General features: G+C 47.8%; 1 protein-coding gene across 2 annotated transcripts; it reads left to right on the forward strand.

The window, feature by feature from the left end:
• On the forward strand, positions 1,351 to 24,753 carry ZNF667 (zinc finger protein 667). Of its 2 annotated transcripts, none has more exons than XM_018063430.1 (6): positions 1,351 to 1,566; positions 9,855 to 10,018; positions 14,264 to 14,354; positions 15,846 to 15,972; positions 17,637 to 17,729; positions 21,940 to 24,753. In XM_018063430.1, exons 3-6 carry the CDS (start codon positions 14,298 to 14,300, stop codon positions 23,517 to 23,519), a joined length of 1,857 nt encoding a protein of 618 aa, XP_017918919.1. In that variant the 5' UTR covers positions 1,351 to 1,566; positions 9,855 to 10,018; positions 14,264 to 14,297; the 3' UTR covers positions 23,520 to 24,753. The 2 variants fall into 2 exon arrangements, with proteins under 2 accessions (XP_017918919.1, XP_017918918.1); XM_018063429.1 differs by lacking the exon at positions 1,351 to 1,566 and adding an exon at positions 2,060 to 2,176 and having other exon boundaries at positions 21,940 to 24,743.

Raw genomic sequence — 25,841 nt, forward strand, 5'->3', positions numbered from 1 at the left:
AAGGCTTCCAGGTAGTCTAGTGGATAAGGATGGGCCTGGCAGTGCAGGGAACACAGGCTGGATCCTCGATGGGGGAAGATTCCACATGCCCTGGGGCAGCAAAGCCGGTGCGCCACACTCAACTACTGAGCCCGCACTCTGGAGCTCGGGGAAGCGCTTCTAGAGCGCTAGCGTGTGTACTTGGGGGGGATCCTGATGATCAGCTTATGCACAGTTCTCTGATTGGCTGATGGTGACAAAGCAGGGGCGTGTCACACGGGTTAACGGTATCAGGCCTTAGGTTGCAGGACTTCCCTGGTGGCTCGTCTGCCTACAGTGCAGGAGACCCAGGTTCGATCCCTGGGTCGGGAAGGTCCTCTGGAGAAGGAAATGGCAAGCCACTCCAGTACTCTTGCCTGGAAAGTCCCATGGATGGAGAAGCGTGGTAGGCTACAGTCCATGGGGTGGCAGAGTGGGACACGACTGGGCGACTTCACTTGGTCACTTGGTCTTGGTCTTAGGTTGCAAGAGCCCTGGGGCTATGCGTTCATCCTCATCAAGTATGAATAGTTTGTCCATCTGGTGGGGGAGGGGGTTCACAGCTGCGAAAGGACTCAGCAAATGTGCATCAGCTACTATCTGGGGACTTCAGAGGGGAGCCGCAGGAGAGGCCGCGGGGGAAGGCCTAACCCTCCATCGTGGGGTCCTGCGTGGTTACACTTCCAGAAACGGCACACACTATCTGCGGGTTCTCCCTGACACACAAACTCACAGCCACAAAAACTGGAATGTACAGAGTTAGTATTTTAACCTCGGTGGGCCAATGTCTGTGGCCGCTACTCAGCTCCGCATCGTCCAAAAGCAGCCACACATGACGGGTGGAGGTGCACAGGCACACACATTCAAAACTAGTTTTCAACAATAAGTACATAAAAAGTTTCCACACAGGTTGTTGTTTTAGTCACTCAGTCGTGTTCGACTCTCTGCGACCCCATGGACTGTAGCCCGCAGCCTCCTCTGTCCATGGGATTCTCCAGCAAGAATACTGGAGTGGGCTGCCATGCCCTCCTCCAGGGGATCCTCCCGACCCAGGGATCCAACCACAGTGCCCTGCATTGGCAGGCGGATTCTTCACCACTGAGCCACCAGGGAAGCAGTACACAACCACAAATGGTGGGTTACGTCCACACAACGCACAATCGCAACACCTTTCCCAGCGTCTCAGTCTCGCGGTCCCCTCACGCGCCGCCACAAGAGGGCGCCCGCGTCCCCATCGGGCCCACTCGCAGTCGCGTCATCACAAGGCCTGGAAACGGGCCGCAGGGGCTCCTGGGAGGTGTAGTCCGAGTCTCGAAAGGCGCCGCGCAAAGGACTCTGGGGCAGTTCGTTCAGCCAAGTAGCAAACGAGATTCCACCCTTGTCCTGGAGGACCATCCCTTCGCCCCTCTCCTGGGTCCACTAGACTCTAGGCCAGACAGATCGGAGCCACCGTGACCAGGATCCTGCAACCTCACGTCACAAGGCTTCTGGGAGGAGCAGCCTGAGCTCGCAGTGCGCAGGCGCCAGCGCGCGCGTTCCAGGCCGCGGGTGAGCCCGGCTCTTACGGCCCTTTAAGCTCTGGGGGCAGAGGGAAGGGTGTTGGGACGCAAAGCCCCCTGACGGGAGCGTGTAGGTATGGATGCCCAGGAGGGCAGCGAACTGGGGAGACTGGGTCTGGCTGAAGGGACCAAGGCAGGGCCTGAGCACCTGAATCCGTCTACGTGATCGCCTAGGGACCGCTACAGGTGCGGCCCCCGGGAACGCTAAGCGCAGCCTGCACCTGCGCGCTTTGGTGCAGGGGCGGGGCTTCGGGCGGGGCCACGCCCCCAAGAGCGGCTCGGATTGCCCGAGCGTGCCTGCCGCGGCCGGCGTGTGAGGGGGCGGGGCCTCAGGCCCGAGCCGGTGGGAGCGGTGAGTGAGCGCCTGCGCGCCGCGTGGCTTTGTTTAGGGGCGGGGCCTCGGGCGCTCGGGGACGCCCTGGGGGCGGGGCCGCGGCCCGTCGACGTGTCCCGCGCGTGACGGGGCGGGGCCGGCGGCGAGGGCCCGGGGGTCCCGCAGGGGAGTGCGCAGGCGTGGGGAGCGAACCTGGAGCCAGGGGCGCGCGAGGCGCCGGCGCAGCGGCTGCGGTCGCCGCCCGGGCGCGACCCGGGAGGACGGGGTGAGTGTGGGTGTGTGTCTGGCTGAGCTTGTGTGTCTGGGCGCCCGCGACCGCCCGCGGGGCCTTGTCTGGTCGTGTGGTGACGGAGTGTGAGATGAAGGACTGTGCGAAGCGTGTGGTGGCGGCGCCGTGCTGTGAGGGGAGGAGGGCGTATGGTGGCGCTTCTGCGGGTCTGTGACGGAGCCGGCCATGTGGGGCCGGGGACGTGCCTCGGGCCCGCGTTCGTCTTTCCCCGCGAGGTCTGTGGTGGTCGTGTGAGGAAGACGCGACCGCGCCTGTGGGAGGGCGCCGGGGGCGGGCGTGTGAGCGTGGCTGTGGGGATTCGTGCCGCTGGAGCGCGTTCGTGTGTGTGACCCTGGAAGTGGCCGTGTGGCGCCGTCTGGCGTGGCTGCGTGGTTTGACCCGGTGGCTGTCCGGCGTCAGCGGCTCTGCGGTTGTGCATGGGTGGCGGTGTCCCGGCGCCGTCGTGCTGTCTCTCCCCCTGCAGCCGCGGGAGGAGGGTCCCGGCGGGGAGGACGCTGCGCCGCTTCACAGGCGTGCAGGCTTCTGGGTAAATCGGGTGATGACAGCGCCCGCGTCAGCGCTGGGACGGTGACCCGGGGTAACGTCGTGAAATCCAAATACCCAGGGCGGAGCGTGGCTCTCACAGCCTGGTGTGGGTGCTGGGTGTTTGCTGTCTTGCTGGTGGCCGTGTGTTCTTGTCCCCGCCCTGAGGTGGGAGCGCAGTGGGGAATGCTAGCGGAATCTTCGCCTCTGAACTTGAGATTGGGTGGTCATCCTAGAAGCTGAAGAGCTGAACTCTTCTGGCCCAGTTGCTCCTTTTTGTCTGTTATTGCATTAATGCATCTGAAGGGTGGGCAGAGTCAGCCGTGGTTTCCCAGGTGGCACAGGGGTGAAGAACCCGCCTGCCAATGCTGTAGACGCAGGTTCTATCCCTGGGTCAGGAAGATCCCCTGGAGGAGGAAGTGTCAACCCACTCCAGTATTCTTGCCTGGAAAATCCCATGGACAGAGGAGCCTGGTGGGGTGCAGTCCATAGAGTCAGAAAAGAGTTGGACAGACTGAGCGCGGACGCGCGTGCGCACACGCATGCAATCTTCCTTGGTCTCTGGGACCTGTGACTGCTTATGGTTGTGTGTTTGCTTCCTAACAGTGTAGCTTGGGGGGCTCTGGGACTTCTGGTTCCATCACTCAGTTGTTGTGTGATCTGGGGAGAGGTCACTTATATTGCCACTTCAAAATGGAGATAATAGTACTGAACTTATGCTTGTGGTGAATGTTAAGTACTGGGTTGGCCAAAAAGTTTGTTTGGGTTTTTCTGTAAAATGTTATGGAAAAACTCAAGTGAATCTTTTGATCAACCCAATCGAAAAGTGCCTGACACAAGTAAGCAATATATAAATGATAATTGCTTTACTATTAGTGTAATAACTGCAGAGATTTCACAGAGAATAAAATCCACACAAGAAGAAAAGCAAAAAGTGGAGCCCCAGGGAAAGGGTTTCAGGTCGAGAGGTAAAAGAACCTTAAAGTCTAGGTCAAGCTTGCATTCAGAATTTTCTGGTCAGGGTCCTGGGAGGGCAGGAGCAGAGGGTCTTCCCGGATCGAGCTGTCCTGAGGGAGCGCATGGGGTAGCCATCCAAGATGGGAAGTGGCAGGGACTGGGGAGAAGTATTCCTAGTAACACAGAGATCTGGAGACATCAGTCAGCCTGTCCAGGGCTTCTCAGCTTTGGCACTTTGGATAGTTAGGGTCAGATGGTTTTTCGTTGGAATCGGGTACAGGGAAGGGCTGTCCTATATATTGTAGGATATTTAGCATTATCTCTGCCTTCTACCCGCTAGAAGCCAGTAGCACACCCCGCTTCCCCATTTTTGACAAGCAGACATGTCTCTGGACACAGCCTGGCCTCCTGTGGAGGATACAGTCCTCCTAGTCAAGAACTACTAGTGTGCAGGACCATGATGAGGGCACACCATGAACGTTCTCAGGGCCTGAGGGTGGGCCGGAGAGGGAGGGGGCTCGACGAGAGAGGGGATAGAGGGATATTGTTCCGGAGATGAGAAAGGAAAAAAGGGTATCTGTGGCCTGCAGCCTGGGTAGGCTCTGAGAGGCACTCCCTCACTCCGCATTCAGATGCCTGCCGTGGGCCAGGCTGAGAAGACAGACTAGGTTTCTACTCGTCTGGTGCTTGCGTTTAGTAGAGAGATGGAGTTAAATTTATAGCAGGTGGCAGTAAGTGTCTTAAAAAGTACAGCAGGGTGAAGGGATAATACAGTGACAGTGGGTGCATTTTCAGTATTAACACCAAGGCTTCCTGTGGACATCTCAGCTAACTCCAAAGCCAGGAATGACTCCTTGGAAATCTATTTTACAAGATCATTGATTTATTTACTTGTTTTTGGCTGCGCTGGGTTTTCATTGCTGCTCTCGGGCTTTCTCTAGCTGTGGGGAGCAGAGGCTACTCTAGTTGCAGTGTGCTGGCTTCTCATTTTGGTGGCTTCTGTTCTTGCAGAGCATCCCAGGCTCTAGAGCGCGGGCTCAGTAGCTGTGGCACATGTGGGCTTAGTTGCCTCGAGGCATGTGGGATCTTCCCAGACCAAGGATCGAACCCATGTCTCGTGCATTGGCAGGCAGATTCTTGACCACTGGACCAGCAGAGAAGTCCCTCCTTGGAATTCTTGGATCAGGGAATATAAGAGTTCGATCTTATCAGACTGTCTCCTCCCCAGTGCTCAGGTCTGGGCTTCAACAGGGAGATCTCCAGCCTGGGGCTCCGAGACTGGGGCAGTAGTCTAAACTGGCTTTGCATAGAGTAGAAATCTTAGAAGATAGGAATAAGACATGCTTGGACTCAGGTCCCAGAGATTGACTTGATTATTCTGGCATCGGGCCCCGCCCTCAGTTTTTAATTTAAAAAACTCCCGAGAGATTACTGTGTACAAACAGGGTTGAGAGCTACAGCTGTGAGAGTCTGTGGGCTCTTCTGGGGCTTCTCAGTATAAGAGAAATTAATTTTATGGCGGGGAGGGAAGAGGAAACACCAGTGACCAGTGCTTCCAATATCTTGTCAAAGGCAGTCTTGACCGCTGTACTTCCCTGCAGTAGGGACATTCCTAGCCCTATCCCATTTTAAGTGAGGAAGTCAAATCTATTCCCACGCGCGGCAGAGAAAATGGCAGGGCTGACATTCAGGTGCAAAGCCTGTGTTTTCTGTTCAGCTGCGCTTGCATCTTTCGAGAAAGTACCTTCCTGTATCCCTGGTGTCTGGGGCTTTCAGGTTCAGGGTAAGAGTGAGCTTAAAATACTAGGCAGGTGGTACAGCAGGAACAAGCTGGCTGAACAGAGGCAGTGAGACTGTGCCTTTCAGGTATGTCAGGACCCGTCCCCCACTCGACACCCAGCAGAGCCCCCCGGATCGCAGGGGTGCTGCGCCCAGAAGGGAGGCATGGCCACTGTCCAGTAACTTACAAAAAAAATTCTTTCTTAGTTTTGGCCGTGCTCGGTTTTCGTTGCTCTGCGCGGGCTGTCTCTGGTTGCGGTGAGCAGCCGGCTGCTCGCTGCCGTGGCTGCTCCTGTTGCGAGGCACAGGCTCTAAGTGTGTAGGCTTCGGTAGTTGCAGCATGCGGGCCCAGTGGTTGTGGCTCATGGGCTCATTACTTGTGGCGCACAGGCTTAGTTGTTCCATGTCATGTGGAATCTTCCTGTACCAGGGATCGAACCTGTGTCCCCTGCACTGGTGGGCAGATTCGTATCCCCTGCGCCATCAGGGAAGTCCCACTGTCCAGTAGCTTTTGTGTGTGTGTGTTTCAGCAAAACTTTACAAAAATAGTGGCCAGATTTGGCCTCCCCCCACACACTGTATTTTATGGACCTGTGCCCTAGACTATGATTTTTCCACGAGGTCTTGGACAGAATGCTCTGTTGATTCCCCAGGCCATGGCTGGGCCTTGGGGAACCCAGGTGGGGTAGGGTGGACTTCAGAATTCTCTTTCTTAGGCCCGCCGGAGGCTGAAGCACTGGGCCAGGGAGGGGGCTGATGTGGGAGAGAACTGGGGTGGGCAGGAGCCCCCTGCTGCCATGAACTCATCTTAGGTAATGCTGATTCTCGGGCTTACTCAGAAGCCACCAGCTCCCAATCCATGGGACGTCAGAGTCACCCGGGGCACTTGTTTAAAACTTGGGGCCCGTGACCCCAGACCTTCCAGGAGGTTCAGTGAATCTGTGCTGGGGGTTCATCGAGTCTGTTCTCCCGGGCGGCCAGGATGGCCTGGCTTCCACACGTGGTTCCACCTCTCAGCAGAAGGGGCTGGTGAGGGACAGAGGGGAGCGTGATGACGGTTTAATGGGCCAGGGCTGTCCTTCTGCAGGTGGGGCAACAGTGTGTAGAGAGACCCGACTTGCCCAACATCACTTGGAGCTGATGTCACTTTTCACCTCGGGTTTCTGGCAAGTACTGGTTGGGGGAGGGTTGCAGGTGAGGAGACGCTGAGCAGGAGTCAGATAGATGGTCCAGGGAATGCTTTTTGAGAGAAGTTCTTCTCTGGCCCCTGTGCGTCCAGCCCTGGAAAGATGGTGGCCAGGCTGAGGGCTGAGACTGAAGTCCTCTGCATGAGGAGGTGGAAGAGGGCTTGTGCAGCCCCCACGCCTGGGGCTGGGGCCCGTGTCCCCTGATGGGCCTCGGCCCCACCGTGCTGCCCGAGTTCCTGGGGGAAGAAAGCTGGAGGATGCAGCCGTGCCTTCTCAGGAGCCCAGGGAGGGGTGGCCTGGGAGAGGAGGCCTGGGAGCTGTGGAAGGCCGCCAGGTCCACGTTTGTCCACGTACCAGACGTCGTTTTGCATTTCAGGCGTAGGCCTTGAGGACCTGTTGTGCAGGGGCGGACACAGCTGGGGGCTGGCTGTGATGAGGGCACTCCTGAGTCCTGGGGACAAATGCCAGCTTCGGGGTCCAGAGGGACAGAATCTGCCCTCCCCACCACTGTCACCTGGCTGGAGGGGAGCGTGTGGTCAGAGCCCCAGCTGGGAAATGAGAGGGTTCCAAAATGTGCCAAGAGCCTGACCACAGGCCCCAAACACGAGGTCCTGGAGACGCCCGACTCCAAGCGCCCTTTGAGAGCCAAGGAGGGGCCGGATCCGGAGGGCAGTCTGTGTGTGAGGACCTGGGCCCTGTCCGTCCTGCCATGGGGGCTGTGTGCCCGCTGGGAGGTGTCCAAGGCGCAGGCGCAGCTGCTCTGTTTCTGCCGCTGTGCCTTCTGCAGAGCGCTCAGGGCAGCCTCGGCGGCCTCTCAGATGTCTTCCTCGTTCTCCTGAAATGGCAGAACATTTCAGGTAGAGGGCACGCTGGCCCTACATGTAGGTGCTGGTCTCCAGCTGGGCCTCCTGAAGCTTGTGCAGCCTCTCCGTGTCCTTCCCCAGCTCCAGTGAGCAGCATGGGGACCCCACGCAGAGACGTGACCTCAGGGAAGCCCTCCGTGAGAACGTTGCCATAGCTGGTGGGGTTCGTGACATCCTGGCAGGTGGGCACAAGGCGGGTGTTCTGGTGGGACAGGGGCTCCAGCGTTGTTGTCTTCGTGCCCAGCAGTGTCATGGGGGTTCCTGGTCGCCTCCTTGCTGCCCGCCTTCATGCTGGACGTGTCCTTGTTGAATGGACAGGGTGTCGTGCTCGGGGAAGGAGCCCTGGCCATTCACCACGAGCAGCGACGTCTCGCCCCGGCCCCCGTCGGCCACCACCACGCCCTTTGGCTCCTTCCTGCCTGGGCCTGGGGTGGCAGTCAGGGCTGAGGCTCTGGCCGCACGGTATCCAGCGCCAGGAGCCAGCGACACTGGCAGCAGTGTGGGGTGGAGCTCTCCAGGAAGTTTGGAAGCTTGAACTCATCCCGGTTCTGGCCATCCCCATCTTAGGAGCGAGGCTTTAGTGCTGTGCTGAATTGCACAGCCCTTTCCCGCCCTGTGGTCTGGGACTCAGAATGCAGGCCCGGTTTAGATCCCTCCCCTGAGGTGTAGTGGGATGCAGCCTCTTTATTTTGTGTTGTTGTTTCAAAGAGGTGATTGTCTGTGCATTTGCCAAAGCGTAGACAGGGAAAAGGGAATTTGGAAACCTAGTGACCCAGTTCCATTCTTCAGGGACAGTCATTGCTACCAACTTCTTTATTCCATTTCCAGAACTTGTCTGTGCCTTTTCACTCAAGTATTCATATCCTGTTTTTTTTTTTTTTTTTAACCTAAGCATTTTCCTCTACACCTATTTTCCATTGTTATACCATGTCTTGGAAATCATTTCACACACGACAGGCACAGCAGATTTCTTAGCCTCAGTAGAGCTGACCTCGTGGGCCTGATTGTTCGTTCTGTGCTCTGGGCACTGTCCTGAACCTTGCAGCATGTCTTGTCTCTGCCCATTAGATGCCTGGAGCACCTCACCCCTCAAGCTGGGACAACTGCAAATGTCCCAGACGTTGCATCTCCTGGGAGCAAAATTAGCCCCAGTAAAGACCCACCGGTGTCGTGCTGCCGTACTCCTCGTAAGGCTGCTTGGTGCCCCATGTGTGCATGTCGCGTTCCCTCACTCCTTTTCTCACTGACAGGCAGCTGTTTCCAGGCTCTTGACAGGTAGTTAACCATAATGGGGAGAACCTTTGTATTCTATTACAGGTTAATCACTAAAGGGCCATTGCTTGTAAGCTTAAGTGATACACAGTGGCCCGTCTCTGGGAACTCTGTCTGCCAGGTGATGAGCATGGAGGTAAAACATCTTTGTTTAGGTCTCCGGAATCATCCCTACCAGGGCCACCTGTGAATGACAGCAGGAAGGAAGAAATTGACACATCCCTTTCAGAGGCTGACTGGAGTCAGGAAATGTTTGCCTTTACTGCCCCTCCTTTTTGCATAAAGGAAGCCTGAATTCTATCTTAGGCAAGGTGGTTCTTTGGGACATGAGTCCACCACCTTCCCATCTCCTGGCTTTTCGGATAAAGTCACTGTTCCTTGTTCCAGCAGCTTGTGTCTCGGTTTATTGGTCTGTCATATGCTGAGCACTGTGAGCTCGGACTTAGTAAGATGATGATAATTTAAAAACTAACACTTGTTTAGCACTGGCGCTCCCCTGAGTTCATTGAGTGTTTTCATTCATTTAATTTTCACAGCAGCCCTGTGGAGTTGTCCTGGTTATTTTCCTCGTTTGGCTGTTGAGGAAGCTGAGGCCCAGAGAGGACAGGGAGGGCGTCTGAGTCACTCAGGGAGTGGGTGGCGAAGTCGGAAGCTAAACCCAGACCGCCTGGCTCCAGATGCATGCCCTCCACCGAAGCCCTGCCCTGGCTCCCCCTGCAAACCCTGTCATTTTACACACACGCAGGGATGTCCAAAGACGCTTCAGAAACACCCGGGTCAGATAGCATGTGCACCCTCAGTCTTAGGCGGCATTGCCAAGTCGCCAGTCTCTAGCCAGCCCTGTGTGAGAATCCTTACTGCAGCCCTCTTGGTGGGTGTCAGGCGTCCTTGGTGATGCTTGGTGTACACCAAATTAAAAAGGAACAGGAAGGCGAGAGATAACCGTGTGCCTGTTGTTGAGGGTGCAGATGAGCAGACTGAGGCTTTATGTAGCTCTCCCACAGCCAGTAATCGGCAGAGGCAAACTTTGAATCCAGAATTATCTAATGACAAACTGCTGTTCTTTCCTCCCAGCTGTGCCGAGTTCCTCGGAGGAAATTACTTCGTGGACAAGAATCACACACCTTCAGTTCACGGTGTGTGACAAGCACAAGCAGCTATGAGAAACCACAGGATGGACGCCGTGCCACTTCCTGGAGCAGTCCACTCGACTTGAGGAGTCAGAAAGGAAGAATCTGGTAAGTGATTTTAAACACAGTTTTTATATTAGTACAGATTTATCATGATGTGGAATGCGAAAGTCATATGGTTGTTGCAGAAAAAAGAACAGAAGACTTCAGGAGTTTGATGTGGTTGGGCAGCTGCTTTGGGGTGTTCTCAGGCTGCTGAGTTAGACATGAGCCCTCCTTGCTGTGCAGGGACGTTAGTCGGAAGAGCTTACAGGCCGCGTGGCAGTGGAGTGCTGGAGCTGGCCTGCCCCGGCTCACGCAAGCCCGTAGGGCACACGTCTCCCCAGCCTCAGGCTCAGTGGCATCAGTTTGGTACCTTACAGCGCACTCTGGTGGCAGTCTTCACACCATGGAAATGGGCAGACATTGCGGGCTACCCAGCACCCGTTTCAAATACAGCAGTGTGTGCACGACCTTCTGCAGCAGCCACGGGGTGCTTCTCTGTGAGTCTCTCTCTGTTTCGTAGGTAACTTCTTTCGTGCCGTTTCCTTTTAGATTCCACATATAAGGACGTCACACGGCACTCCTCCTGCTCTGACTTCACTCAATAAACACTCTCTGGGCCCGTGCGTGCTGCTGCAGACGGCGCAGTCTCATTCTGCTTGGTGGCCGAGAACATTCCCTTGTATATACGTCCGCACCTCTGTCCGCTGCTGTCAGTGCACATTTAGGTTGCTCATGTGTCTCGGTGTTGGCAGCGCTGCTGCAGTGAACGTTGGGTGCAGGTGGCCTTTCAGGTCGTGTCTTTCTCCAGATCCACGCCCAGGCCTGGGCTTGCAGGGTCATGTGGTAGCTCTGCTTCTAGTTTTTAAGGAACCTCCATACTGTTCTCCATAGTGGCTGTCCCAATTTACATTCCCACCCTTAATGTAGGAGGGTTCTCTTCTCTCCCCCATCTCTTTAGCATTTATTGTTTGTGGATTTTTGACGATGGCCATTCTGACTGGTGTGAAGTGATACCTCATTGTAGCTTTGATTTGCATTTTCTAATAATTAGCTGTGTTGAACATCTTTACATGTGCCAGTTGGCCATCTGTGTGTCATCTTTGGAGAAATGTCTACTTAGGTCTTCTGCCCTCTTTTTGAGTGGGTTGTTGGTTTTGATGCTGTTAAGTATCATAGTTCAGTTCAGTCGCTCAGTTGTGTCCAACTCTTTGCGACCCCATGAATCACAGCACACCAGGCCTCCTTGTCCATCACCAACTCCTGGAGTTCATCCAGAGTCATGTCCATTGAATCGGTGACGCCATCCAACCATCTCATCCTCTGTCATCCCCTTCTCCTCCTGCCCTCAATCTTTCCCAGCATCAGGGTCTTTTCAAATGAGTCAGCTCTTCGAATCAGGTGGCCAAAGTATTGGAGTTTCAGCTTCAACATCAGTCCTTCCAATAAACACCCAGGACTGATCTCCTTTAGGATGGACTGGTTGGATCTCCTTGCAGTCCAAGGAACTCTCAAGAGTCTTCTCCAACAGCACAGTTCAAAAGCATCAGTTCTTCAGCACTCAGCTTTCTTTATAGTCCAGCTCTCACATCCACACACAACTGCTGGAAAAACCATAGCTTTCACTAGACAGACCTTTGTTGACAAAGTAATGTCTCTGCTTTTTAATATGGTGTCTAGGTTGGTCATAACTTTCTTTCCAAGGAGCAAGTGTCTTTTAATTTCATGGCTACAGTCACCATCTGCAGTGATTTTGGAGCCCCCCTAAAATAAAGTCTGTCACTGTTTCCACTGTTTCCCCATCTGTTTGACATGAAGTGATGGGAGCAGATGCCATGATCTTAGTTTTCATAGCTGTTTGTAAATTTTGGAGACTAATCCCTTACCAGTCACATTGATGCAGATATTTTCTCCCAATCTGTGGGTTGTCTTTTTGTTTTGTTTATTGTTTCCTTTGCTGTGCAAAAGCTTTTGAGTTTGAGTAGGTCTCATTCCCGGAGAAGGCAATGGCACCCCACTCCAGTACTCTTGCCTGGAAAATCCCATGGACGGAGGAGCCTGGAAGGCTGCAGTCACGACTGAGCGACTTCACTTTCACTTTTCACTTTCATGCATTGCAGAAGGAAATGGCAACCTACTCCAGTGTTCTTGCCTGGAGAATCCCAGGGACGGGGGAGCCTAGTAGGCTGCCATCTATGGGGTCGCACAGAATTGGACACGACTGAAGCGACTTAGCAGCAGCAGCAGCAGCAGAAGGTCCCATTCCGTTTGTTTTTGTTTGTTTTTATTTCCATTTTTTGGTGAGATGGATTGAAGAAGATACTGCTGTGGTTATGTGAGAGTGTTCTGCCTATGTTTTCCTATAGGAAGTTTATAGTATTCGGTCTCATGTTTAGGCCTTTTTTGAGCTTATTTTTGTGTATGGAGTTAAAGAATGATCTAGTTTCATTTTTTTTAACATATGACTGTCTAGTTTTCCAAGCACCATTTATTGAAGAGACTGTCTTTCCAACATTGTATAGTCTTATTAATAATACATTTTAAAACTCAATAAGCTTTATCTGACATATTATCTTTTCAACTTGCAATCAATATAAAAAATTACCCATGGGATTTTTTACATTCTATTTTTTTTCATACTAGGTCTTTAAAATCAGGTATGTATTTTATGGTTAGAGTGCACCTCAATGCAGACACTTAATTTTTATTGGAGATATTTGATCTATATTTAAATTTTGTAAAATTTATTATTAGAGGAAGGTCCCTGGTGGCTTAGTGGTTAGGATTCTGGGCTTTCACTGCTGTGCCCTGGGTTCCATCCCTGACTGGGAAGCTGAGATACTCCACAAGCCACATGGCATGGCCCAAACAAACAAACCCAAATTGTCCCAGACATACTTAAAAGTTTCACAGTAACTGAACTAAGGATCAGTTTTTAATCTTAGATTAGAGATAATTTTTAATTTGATGATTATATTAGTTATCATTTTTATGGTTTTAATAATAACTGAAATAAAATGAAACAGTTTCTTATTTGCAGAACTCAGTGTCTGCTGGTATTCATGTTGGACAAGACAGGTATAGAGCGACAGGGCGATAGAGGACCTCGCTTGAAGGATTCTTGACATCTCGCCTCTTAACTCTCTCACCCTGGTGCACACCATTGAGGTTTCTCTTCCAGATTTCTGCATACCTGTCTAATGAGCCCCTTCTGCAGCTCTTGCTTCCCCCTTCCTACCCCACCAACACACATCCATAGTATTGGCCACATAGCCACCAAGAAAAATTTTTGTTAAATGTTAAGTCAGTCACATCATTCCTCTGCTCAGCTACCACCTGTCCCCACACCTTACCACACTTAGATCAATTCCAAACTGCTTGTCGCCCCCTTCATGACCCAGTCCCTCCTGATGCCAGTCACCTCAGGCCCACCGTCGCCCCGCTCTCTCAAGCTGCTTCCGCTCACCTGCATCCTCTCTGCCCTCCACACCCCTAGTGTGCGCCTGCTGCAGGCCCACCGTCTCCCCGCTCTCTCACGCTGCCTCCTGCATCCTCTCTGCCCTCCACACCCCTAGTGTGTGCCTGCTGCAGGCCCACTGTCTCCCCGCTCTCTCACGCTGCTTCCGCTCACCTGCATTCTCTCTGCCATCCACACCCCTAGTGTGTGCCTGTCGCAGGCCCACTGTCTCCCCGCTCTCTCATGCTGCTTCCGCTCACCTGCATCCTCTCTGCCCGCCACATGCCCAGCGTGCGCCTGCTGCAGGGCTCTTGCACCTGCTGTACCTCTACCCAGAATGCCTTTCTCCCTGTGCCCAGGTGACTCAGGCATGTGCTGCAGTCACGCCTCGGCTCTGGGTGGCCTCTTCTGAGAGGCCTCCCCCATGCCTGCCCCTTCTTCCCTGCTCAGGTCCTGTTGCCTTCACAGCAGGGATCACGGCTCACGCTGGTCTCTGTGTGGGCCTGTCTTCCCTGCTGGAACGTAAGGGACTGGGAGCAGGTGCCACTCTGCTCTGACTCTGCTTCCCCGCCAGCCCCTGGGACAGCCCCTGGCACGTGGCGGGCACGCCGCAGCTACTTGTCAGCTGGAAGAGCAGGCATCTGCCCCTTTCACTGTCTCCTGACCCGGCGCCTCCTGTGACCTCAGAAATAGACAGTGTTGGCTGCAGCTTCTCCCTGATGCTGAGAAAGGGCAGGAGGGTTTCAGATGATGCTCTGACGTCCCCGGTGCGTGTGTGTGACCAGGGTGTGGACCCAGAGGCTGTGGGCCCTCCCGGTGGCCCAGGCAGTCTCATGGCTTCTCTTCTCCCCCAGGCCCACCTTCTCAGTGCCCTGCCCTCCTCCTGCTATGAGCCCTAAGACGGAGGAGAGGATGCCTGCCGCTCGGGGGAAGTCCAAATCCAGGGTAAGTAGTGACTGCTCTTCTTTTGGGAAAGTTCTTCTGCCGTGTAGGAAACCATTTCTTTCCTTCCAGCCCCATGGAGACCCAGGCAAGACATGGTCCCTGGTTTCCTTCCATCACCTCAGAGGGTGAGAGCGTGAGCAGGGGCCCCCTCTTCTTTTCTCTCAGTGTGTGCATGACCTTTCACCTATTCATTCAGTATCTCCAGGGGCTCTGCCTGTCTTCCCTCCCCAGAGAGAAGGCTAGAGACACCGTGATTTCTCAAGGTGGACATGAGTGCCCAGGTGGGACCTGCTAGGGCAGAGGGCTGGATGTTGTCCTCCAGAGTTAAATCTGTAATGTTGCCGTTGTTTCTACTTGTACAGCCCGTATCTACAAGGAGGAAATTTCTCTAACTTTGAGAAACTTCTGACCCTGTAGGTATTCAGGTAGAGTTAGTTGGACCCAGGCCAGTGAGCCAGCCTCCTATGATAGGCATGTTTCAAGATTTTAGTGATCAAGCAATTTTCTACAGTAAGCCTCCTGAATGTAGTTTCTCATAATAGACACTTTTGCCCTTTAAGTTGTGTGTATTCGTTCCCTGTTGCCACAAACTTGGCCACTCAAGACAGCATACATTTATTTTCACAAGTTTGTGGGTTGGGGTTCAGACCCAGCTTGGGTTAGCTGGGTCCTCTGTTTTGGGTCTCACAAGAGTGAAATCAAGCTGTCCGCCAGCTGTGGTCCCATCGGATGCTCAGGGTCCTCTTCTGAACTCAGTGGTTACTGGCTAAATTTCATTTCTTCTCCTCCGCTTCCTGAGGGGCTCCCTTTGTCCACCTTCAAACCAGCATCAACAGGTCCAGAACCGCTCATGCTGCAGATTGCCCCGACTTCCCTTTCCGCTTTCCTCTTCCTCCAGCTGGAGAAAATCCTTTGCTCGTGGGGGCTCCTGTGATGACACCGAGCTGACCTAGATAATCCAGGCTACTTCCTCCTATTTCGAGGTCAACTGATTTAACCTTGATAACATCTGCAAAAATTTTGCCACATATAATGCACTCACATGTGGTTAGGGACATGAATCAGAAGCAAGACTGCCCAGACTGAACCCCAGCTTCTCCACTGACAAGCTGTTAGACCTCCAGTAAGTTACCTCACCTCTCTGGGCCTCAGTTCCCGTATCTGTAACATCGCTGTGGTCCTCTTGGCAGTGCCCCAGTCGCTGCCTAACGTGAGGTAGTGCATGCAGGGTACCTAGAAGAATGCCTTGTCTTGTCAGTGCTGTGTAAATCCAAGTTGATATGCTTTTTGTGGAACAAAACCTTTAATACCAGCTGTATCATATTGCATTGTGTTTTATTATTACAACTGCCCCTTTTGATCTCGGAACCTCAGTGTTTCCTTCATAGAACCCTGGCATCATGTGTCTTCCATGTTTGGAAGTCCACTGTTTTCTCCAGCTGTGTGGAAGCACAAGCCCACAGTGAAAGGACATCTGCTTTTCCATTTCAGGCACCAGTGACATTTGGGGATTTGGCCATCTACTTCTCCCAGGAGGAGTGGGAATGGCTGAGCCCCATTCAGAAGGATCTGTATGAAGACGTCATGTTGGAAAACTACCAGAACCTGGTTTCTCTCGGTAAGGCTCTCCTGCTCCCATGATCCACAACTGGACTGTTGAGGGAGATGAGTCAATTAGGGGAATAGAAGCCACTCCAGTTTGGCTTTTTTTTTAAATAGCTTCATTGAGGTATAATTCACATATTATACAATTCACCCATGTGAAGTATACAGTTCCGTTGGTTTTTCAAGTGTATTTACAGACTTGAGCACCCATCACCATAGTCAGTTTTACATCTTCAGTTCAGTTCAGTTGCTCAGTCATGTCCGACTCTTTGCGACTCCATGAACCGCAACATGCCAGGCCTCCCTGTCCATCACCAACTCCTGGACAAACCTATGTCCATTGAGTCGGTGGTGCCATCCAACCATCTCATCCTCTGTCATGCCCTTCTCCTGCCTTCAATCTTTCCCAGCATGAGGGTCTTTTCAAATGAGTCAGCTGTTCACATCAGGTGGCCAAAGTATTGGAGTTTCAGCTTCAACATCAATCCTACCAATGAACACCCAGGACTGTTCTCCATTAGGACGGACTGGTTGGATCTCCTTGCAGTCCAAGGGACTCTCAAGAGTCTTCTCCAACATTTTCATTACCCCCCCCAAAGAAAGCCTGTGACTAGCATCAATCCCTGTTTTATTTACCTGTGCCAACTAACGCCCCCAGATTAGGCAAACACTGAACCATTATTTACTTTCTGTCTATGAATTTCCCTTTCTTGGTGTTCCATAAAAATGAAATTAAATATGTTGTCCTTTGTGTCTGACTTCTTTCATTTAAGATAATATTTTTGAGGTTCATCTGCATTGTAGCCTGTATCAGTACCTCATTTCCTCTTCATGGCCAAATAATATTCCACCTTTTGTTTTTCCATTCACCAGTTATAGGCATTTGGACTGTTTCCAGTGTATGGCTATTATGAATCTGCTGCTATGAATGTTCGTGTACAAATTTTTGTGTGGATGCATATTTTCATCTCTCTTGGGTATATGTCTAGGAGTGGTAGGTACTGGTCATATATCAATAGTAACTATATATATAACCTTTTGAGGACTTGGGTTGTTTTTGAGAGAAATAATTTAAAGAATTGACTTTTAACAGGTACTATTAAAAGGTAAATATTGGACGCTGAGGTAACACAGAGATGGTAACTACAGGACACATCCTCCATCCTAGGGCTGGGAGGACAGAGGGAAGAGTTTGGAGTTTTAGGACTTTGGGGATGGGACTCAGATTTCAGAAGGAGAGGGGAGCACTGCCTGTTTTGTTTATCCTGCTGAGGGGGCAACATGAGGCTCGTTCTGGGAGTCACAGGGAAAAAAGCAAAGCAGAAATGGAAACCCCCAGTACTGCTATTGGTGGATGCTGACAGGGAGCAGCTGGCATGGGAGTGTGGGTTACAGCAGACCAGAGGACTGCGGGCTTGGATGTGGGAAGACTGTAACTGAATGACCAGCCTCAGGAGTTCTGCTTCAACTCTTCCCCAGAGTAGTTGGTTTTGTAGAGTTAGAAGTGAATAGCTCTGCTGTCTATGACTGACCTTTCATCCTTTTTCTCCACCTACCCTTCACATCCTCTGTGCTCCTTTTGCGTGAATAAACCCCATTTTTCTTGAGACAAAGCCTGATTCTAGTAGCTGTGGTGCCCACATCATGCTCAGTTCCAATGTTTTTCCTGTGTTGTAGGACTTTCCTTTCGGAGACCAAACGTGATCAGCTTATTGGAGAAAGGGAAAGCGCCCTGGATGGTGGACCCAGTGAAAAGACGCCGGGGCTTAGGTGAGTACCTTCTATCATAAAAGGGCACTGTCTTTAAGATAATAATTGAGAGCCACTTTCTCCACCTCACAGATCCCGAGGTTGTGCAGAAAACTCAAGTCTCTTCAGTATGTGTCCCCAGGGTGAATAATTCGTGTTCAACAAGCCTCTCACTAGGTATCTGATATTCTTTAAAAAAAAAAAAAAGATTTTATTTGGCTGCGTCTGGTCTTAGTTGCGTCATGCTGGATTGCCAGACTCCCTAGTTGTGACACGTGGGCTTCAGAGCTCACAGGCTTAGCTGCTCCATGGCACGTGGAATCTTAGTTCCCCGACTGTGGGTTGATCCTGTGTATCCTGCATAACAAGGTGAATTCATAACCATTGGACCACCAGGGAAGTCCTGATACTCTTTTTTAAGTACAGGTTCCTCCTAGAAGCTCTATAAGGTAGGTCCTCTTATTATTCCTATTTTATAGATGAGGAAACTGAGGGCCAAAGAAGTTCAGTGACTTGCCCAAGGTCGTCTAGCTGGGAAGTAGCAGCAGAGTTGGGATTTGAACCCCAGCTTCTGATCTCAGAAGCTCAGGTTTTAATAGCCTCATCCCCATCCTGCTTTGGTTTTCATATTTCTCTTCAGAGAAAGCGTGTGTATTCTGACTTTTCTAGTGATTGTATTAATAAGAATCTGACTTGCATCATTGTCTCCATTCCTTAAAAAAAAAATTAAAAATCTTTCCCATAAGCATTTATTTTGACTGCTTTTCAAGAACTCATTTCCTTCTCTAGTATTGATAGATTTCTCTTTGATTGGTCAAATTATAAGTTTTTTAATTTTGTTGTGTTTTTAGTTCATTTTTACAGCTATGACTTTAATTTTTTAATTGTAAAAAGCACATAACATTAAATTTACCATCTTAACCATTTAAATTTAGTTTTTATTTATTTTTTGGCTGCGCTGCTTGGCTTGTGGGATCTTAGTTTCCTGACCGGGAATTGAACCTGGGCCCTCGGGAGTGAGAGCACAGAATCCTAACCACTGGATTGCCAGGGAATTCCCATCTTAACCATTTTAAAATGTACAGTTAAGTATATTTGCATTGTTGAGCAAGAGGTATCTAGAACTTTTTAAATATTGCAATACTGAAACTCCATACCCACTAAATACTAATTCTTCCCACCTTTCCACTCAGCCCTTGGTATGATTTTGACTACTATGGATACTTCGTATGAATGGAATCATGCAGTATTTGACCTTCTGTGACTCGCTTTTTTCCACTTAGCATATGTCATCAAGGTTCATCTGTGTTGTAGTGCATGACAGGATTTTCTTTTTTAAGGTTACATAATATTCCACTGTATGTATATACCACATTTTCTTTATTCATTCATCTGTTAGTGGACATATGGGTTGCTTCCACATCTTAGCTACTGTGATTCATGCTGCAGTGAATATGGGTGTACAGATAAATCTCTTCAAGATCCTGATTTCAATTCCTTTGGATATATACCCAGTGTTAGTGTTGAATCATATTTTCTAAGGAACCACCATACCATTTTCCACAGTGGCTACACCATTTTTCATTTCCACCAGTAACACACAAGGGTTCCGGATTCTGCTCATCCTTACAGCACTTGTTTTCTGTTTGTTTTTTTTTTTCTTATTGGCTGTTTTTATGTTATGAGGTGATATTGTGGATTTAATTAATATTTCTCTAATGATTAATGATGTTGAGCATCTTTGAATATGTTTATTGGCCATTTGTCTGTCTTCCTTGGAGAAATAGCTATTCAAGTCCTTTGCCCATGTTTTAATAGGGTAATTTGTCTTTAAGTTGTGGAAGCTCTTTACATATTCTGCACGTTAGTCCTTCATCATGTATGTGATCTGCAGTGTCCATAGGTTGCCTTTTCCCTGTTGTTTTCTCTGAAACACAAAAGTTAAGTTTGATGTAGTCTCGTTCTCTTCTTTCATTTTGTTGCCCGTGCTTTTCGTGCCATAGCCAAGAAATTCAGTGCCAGATCCAATGTCCTGAAGCTTTTTCCCTGTGTTTTCTTCCTAGGAATGTAATAATTTTGGGGCATACATTTTAGGTCTTTATTTTTGAGTTAGTTTTTGTATATAGTGTAACTAAGGGGTACATGTTCATTCTTTTGCAAGTAGGTACCCAGTTTTCCCAACACCATTTGTGGAAGAAACTGTTCTTTCCCTTTTGTGACAGTCTTGGCGCCCTTGTTGAAAATCATTTAACCAGATATGTAAGAGTTTATTTCTGGGCTGTCTGTTCTCTTCCATAGGTCTGTGTATGTACCTTTATGCCACTGCCACACCATCTTAATTATTAGGAAGTCTGAAGCATCCTTCTTCATTTCTCTCTTTCAGGAGTGTTTTGGTTATTCAGGGTCCCTTGAGATTCCATATGAATTCTAGGACTTTTTTCTACTGTAAAAAATATTACTGGGCTTTTGATAGGGACTGTATTGAATCTGTAGATAACTTTGAGTGGTATGGACAGTTTTACAGTATTAAGTCTTTCAATCCACAAGCACAGGATGTCTTTCCATTTATTTATAGCTTTGATTTCTTTTAGCAATGTTTGTAGTTTTCAGTGTACAAGTCTTTCATCTCTTTGGTTAAACTTACTCCTAAATATTTTGTCCTTTTTGATGTTATAGTAAATGGGATTGTTTTCTCAGTTTCCTTTATGGAGTGGTCATTGGTGGTATATAGAAACAAAACTGATTTTTGAATGTTGATTTTATATCCTGCCACTTTACTGAATTAATTCACTTATTAATTCAAATTAATCAATGTTTAAGCTGTTTTTGGTGTGAAATTGATGTAGTTCCTTCTGGTCCTAGCTTATTGAGTGTTTTTTATCATGAAAGAGTGATGAATTTTGTCAAAAGCTTTTTCTGCATCAGTTGAGATGATCATGTGGTTTTTGTCCTTTAATTTGGTGATTGTGATATATTACATTTATTTTCCTATGTTGAACTATCCTTGCATTCCAGGTATAAATCCAACTTGTTCATGTGTATGACCCTTTTAATGTACTGTTGAATTTGGCTTGCTAGTATTTTGTTTAGGATTTTTGCATAAGTATATAACAGGGATATTTGTCTGTACTTTGCTTTTCTTATGGTGTGTCTTGTTTTGGTGTTAAGGTAATGATGACCTCATACAATGAGGTAGTAAGTAGTCCCTCTGCTTTTGTCCTCTGAAAGAGATAATGGAGAATTGGAATGATGTCTTCCTTAAATGTTTCATAGATTTCACTAGCAAACACATATGGGCCTGGTACTTTCTATTTTGGAGGGTTATTAATTACCGATCCAGTGTTTTAAATAGATATGTGCCTATTCAGATCATCTTTTTCTTATGTTTTGAGTTTTGGCAAATTGTGTCTGTCTATAGTTTACCTTCTGCCTTTCCTGGACATTTCCTATAATAAAACTACATTTATCTATTGAACAGTTTATGGAGTTTCATGTGGTAAATGTTGTTGTTCAGTTGCTAAGTCTTGTCCAACTCTATGACCCCATGGACTGCAGCATGCCAGGCTTCTCTGTCCTTCACTATTTCCTGGAGTTTGCTCAGGCTCATGTCCGTTGAGTCATTGATGCCATCCAGCTATCTTATCCTCTGTCACCGCCTTCTCCTCCTGCCTCCAGTCTTTTCCAGCATCAGGGTCTTTTCCAATGAGTCAGCTCTTTGCATCAGATAGCCAAAGTACTGGAGCTTCAGCTTCAGCATTTTCTTTAGGGTTGACTGGTTTGATCTCCTTGCGGTCCAAGGGACTCTCGAGAGTCTTCTGCAGCACCACAGTTCAAAAACATCAATTCTTCAGCATTTAGCCTTCTTCATGGTCCAACTCTCACAGCCATACATGACTACTAGAAAAACTATAGCTTTAATTATATGAACCTTTGTCAGCAAAGTGATGTCTCTGCTTTTTAATAGACTGTTTAGGATTGTCATAGCTTTTCTTCCAAAGTATATGGTATATATTTATTCAATAATAAAACCTTTATTCATTTCAAATTGCACTTCTGTGAATTTGTTATTAAATATTTCTATAAAGTCCTTACTATGTTAAAACTATAATAAAACACTCAAAGAGTTATTACTCTAATTATCATCATTGTTATTACTTTGATTGATAATTATTGCAAACAACTTCATTTTTTTAGCACAGAAAAACAAACTGAATTTCTTGATGTCTTTCAGACTTAGGGTCTAAATGTGAGACCAAGAAGTTACCTCCAAATCAGTGCAACAAATCTGGGCAAAGCATCTATCAGAAACCAGTTTCCACGTCACAAAAAGCTCCCACAGGAAAGAGAGGTTGCAGGAAAAATTCAGTCCTAATAAAACCCAAGAAAGTACATTCAGAGAAGAAGTCTTTAAAATGTAATGACTGTGGGAAGTTCTTTAGTCAGAGCTTATCTCTTAAATTTCATCAGAACTCTCATGCTGGGGAGAAGCCTTATGAATGCAGTAGTTGTAGGAAAGCTTTCAGACAGATCTCATCCCTCATTCTTCACCAGAAAAACCACAATGGAAGGAAAAACTTTGAATGTGATAAATGTGGGGAAAGCTTCATTCAGAGAACATCCCTGCTCCTACATGGGAAAATTCATGGTGAAAAGGAAGTCTTTGACTGTGGGAAGGCCTTGAGTCAGTGCTCATCTCTCAGTATACATCAGAAAATCCACTTTGTTGAAAATGTCTACCAGTGCAGAAAATGTAAGAAAGCCTTCATTCGCATGTCATCTTTTTTACTTCATAGGAAAATTCACAGTGGAAAGAAAATACACAAATGCAATAAATGTAGGAGAGTCTTCAGTAAGAAATCAGTCCTTGTTATACATAAAAGAATTCACACTGGAGAGAAAACTTGTGAAAGTGAAAAGGCCTTAAGTCACAGTCTACAGCAGAGAAGTCACCATTTAGAGAATCCTTATAAATGCAGAAAATGTGGGAAATCCTTTAATAGAATTTCATCCATTATGCTTCATCAGAGAATTCACAATTCAGAGAAACCCTACAAATGCAATAAATGTGAGAAGATCTTCAGGCGGCTTTCAACCCTTATTCTACATCTAAGAATTCATAATAAAGAGAAACTATACCAGTGTAATAAATGTGAGAAGGTCTGCAATCGGCATTCATCCCTTATCCAACACCAGAAAGTCCATACAAAGAAAAAGAAACTGTTTGAATGTAAAGAGTGTGGGAAGATGTTTTCTGGAACTGCCAACCTTAAAATACATCAGAACATTCATTCTGAAGAGAAACCCTTCAAATGCAATAAGTGTAGTAAAGTTTTTGGCCGCCAGTCATTTCTTATTGAACATCAGAGAATTCATACTGGAGAAAAACCCTATCAGTGTGAGGAGTGTGGGAAGGCCTTCAGTCACCGCATCTCTCTTACAAGGCATAAGAGAATTCATAGTGAAGACAGACCCTATGAATGTGATCAGTGTGGGAAGGCCTTCAGCCAGAGTGCTCACCTCGCCCAACATGAAAGAATTCACACTGGAGAGAAACCATACACATGCAAAACATGTGGGAAGGCCTTTAGCCAGCGGACATCCCTCATTCTCCATGAAAGAAGTCACACTGGAGAGAAACCCTATGAATGTAATGAATGCGGGAAGGCATTTAGCAGCGGCTCCGATCTTATTCGGCATCAGAGAAGTCATTCCTCGGAGAAACCCTATGAATGTAGTAAATGTGGGAAGGCATACAGTCGGAGCTCATCCTTGATTCGACATCAGAATACACATTCTGAGGAAAAGGCTTAAGATTGTTTTAAATATGTGAAAGCAGAGAGGGAGGCCAGCCAAGTAGCAGAGACAGAGGCATGGGAAAATGCATGTCTGTAACACAAACTGTAAAAATGGGGCAGTTTGATGTTGTGTCCCACCTTGAAAGCCAAAGAACAAAAGTCATTGGTGATTTGACCGGAGGATTTGAAATCAACTGAAGCAGTGACTTTATCAGACATCTTAGTTTCAAAATAACAAGCTCAGATGATTGGGTCGGTCATTTTTAATGAAGAGCATTTTTCATTTGATAAAAACAACTGGTACTTTATTTCCATCGTAACTTTAAAGCTATTTCATTGGTCATATACAACAAAGTACATTGTAAATCCATTTTTCTGGATGGATCTGTGAGCCTGACTTAAGGTCATGTGAAAAAAGAATTTGAGTTTGTCCCTTAGAAGTATCACAGAAGGGATTTTCTCACAAACCAGGGTGCCATTTTCAGCTAACAGTAACTTGTGGGTGAGAATAAAGAAGACTGAGTAAAGAGATAATAGCATTCACAATTGTGTGGAGCAGTAGAATCATTACCATACCGTCTCTATTGATATGAAGATATATGATCTTCATGGTGTGAAAAATCTAACAAGCCTGGGACAAGCTAATGGGGAAAAAATCAAGATGTACTGAAGAATGAGGAACTTCAGAATGGGGAGAAATTATTATTTTGTTTATATATGAATTTATATTTATATGAATAAACATTGGTATTTTTATGTAAGAACACTGGTGCGCAACAAGTGATTGGTGGAGAATGGGATGTCGTGGACTGAATTCATGTTAAAAACCTAACCCCTAATGTGGCTGTATTTGAATTGAGGCCTTTTGGGATATAGTAAGGGTTAGATGAGGTCTTGAGGATGTGGTCCTCATAATAGGAATGGTGTTTTTAAAAGAAGAGACACCAGAGATCTCTGCTGTGCGAGGACACAAAAAGACAAAACGAGCCCTCACCAGTATCCAGCCGTGTGTCGTCCTGACCTCAGCCTTCCAGCCTCCAAAACTGGGAGAAATGAATTTTACGTCACTCAGTTTATAGTGTTTCTTTATGGCAAACTAAACTAATACATGAGAAAAACCCTGCATTTATGTGCCAGGCTCTTTTCTTGTCAGCTGTTCATTATATATACAATAGTGTTCAGTCCCTTTCCAGTTTGTGCAAAATATGTAAGAAATAAAATCAGAGTGTTTTTTTTGGAACTGGGTTATATACAGTTGGACTCTTCTTTGTGTTTTCCTAATGCAAAAGCTATTTTTGAAAATACCCATATCTTGTTAAGACAACTATGTGGATTGTTTGACCACATGGTTAGGTCACTGTAACTTTGAACATAGCTGAGGAAATAACAACTGAATTTATGAAGGGAGCATGCATGCAATATAATAGAACAATTAATTTTCCATTTAAACTTGTCATATCAATCTGCAAAATCAGCATAAAAATCAGCACTTCAGGCAAATAGATGAGCAGACAACACAGAGAAGACTTGTGGAGGGCCTTGTCTTTTCTCACTACTGCTTTGTACACACACCTCTCTACTTTGTTAAATCCTCTGCCAATCTGCCCTAGATGTTGGTTCCAAATCAATGGTCACAAACCTAAAACATGTCATGTGTATTAATAAGACACTGTTCTTGCCTTCAGGCACTTGCAGTTTAGGGAATACAGACTATTTAAATACGGAAGCATATAAGGTACACAAGTAATGTCAAGGATAGTGAACTCCATGGTGATTGATCACTTTTGGAGACTGATAGTATTAACGGCAGGATAGATATTTACTAGGCACACAAATGTTGGGAGGCTGTTGAAGGCAACAGAGAAAGTACAGATGTACAAACTAATGGCAGAGGGTTGTGAGGTATTAGGGGAGTTACAAGTCCTAGCATTTAGTACAGTGACTGGTGCAAAGTAAGTGGTAAACACTCGTTAATACTGAATGAATGAAAATAACCTTAGTTCAGCTGGATTTTCTCTTAAGGCATAGTCAAAAGGGAATACTTAAATTTGAAGGTCACCCAGACATTGAGAGAAACCTGTGAAAAACAAGCCCTCACTTTAAGGAATCACTAGTGAATTTTGAAGGCTGTGATGAACTTAGGGTGATCATAGCAACAAGCAACCCTAAACCTCATCCAGTTTTTAACTATATTAATGAAAACATGAAAGGCTTAACAAGAAATGGCATGACCATTTCTAAGGATTAAAATCTATTTACTTCTGTTTCTACTGTCCAACACAAGATACATGGAGTTTGGTCAAAAGTAATTTTTACAAAGTTACAAGAAAATCAACAC

Source organism: Capra hircus, chromosome 18 (assembly GCF_001704415.2).
Source record: "Capra hircus breed San Clemente chromosome 18, ASM170441v1, whole genome shotgun sequence".
In the NCBI taxonomy this organism is placed as follows: domain Eukaryota; kingdom Metazoa; phylum Chordata; class Mammalia; order Artiodactyla; family Bovidae; genus Capra; species Capra hircus.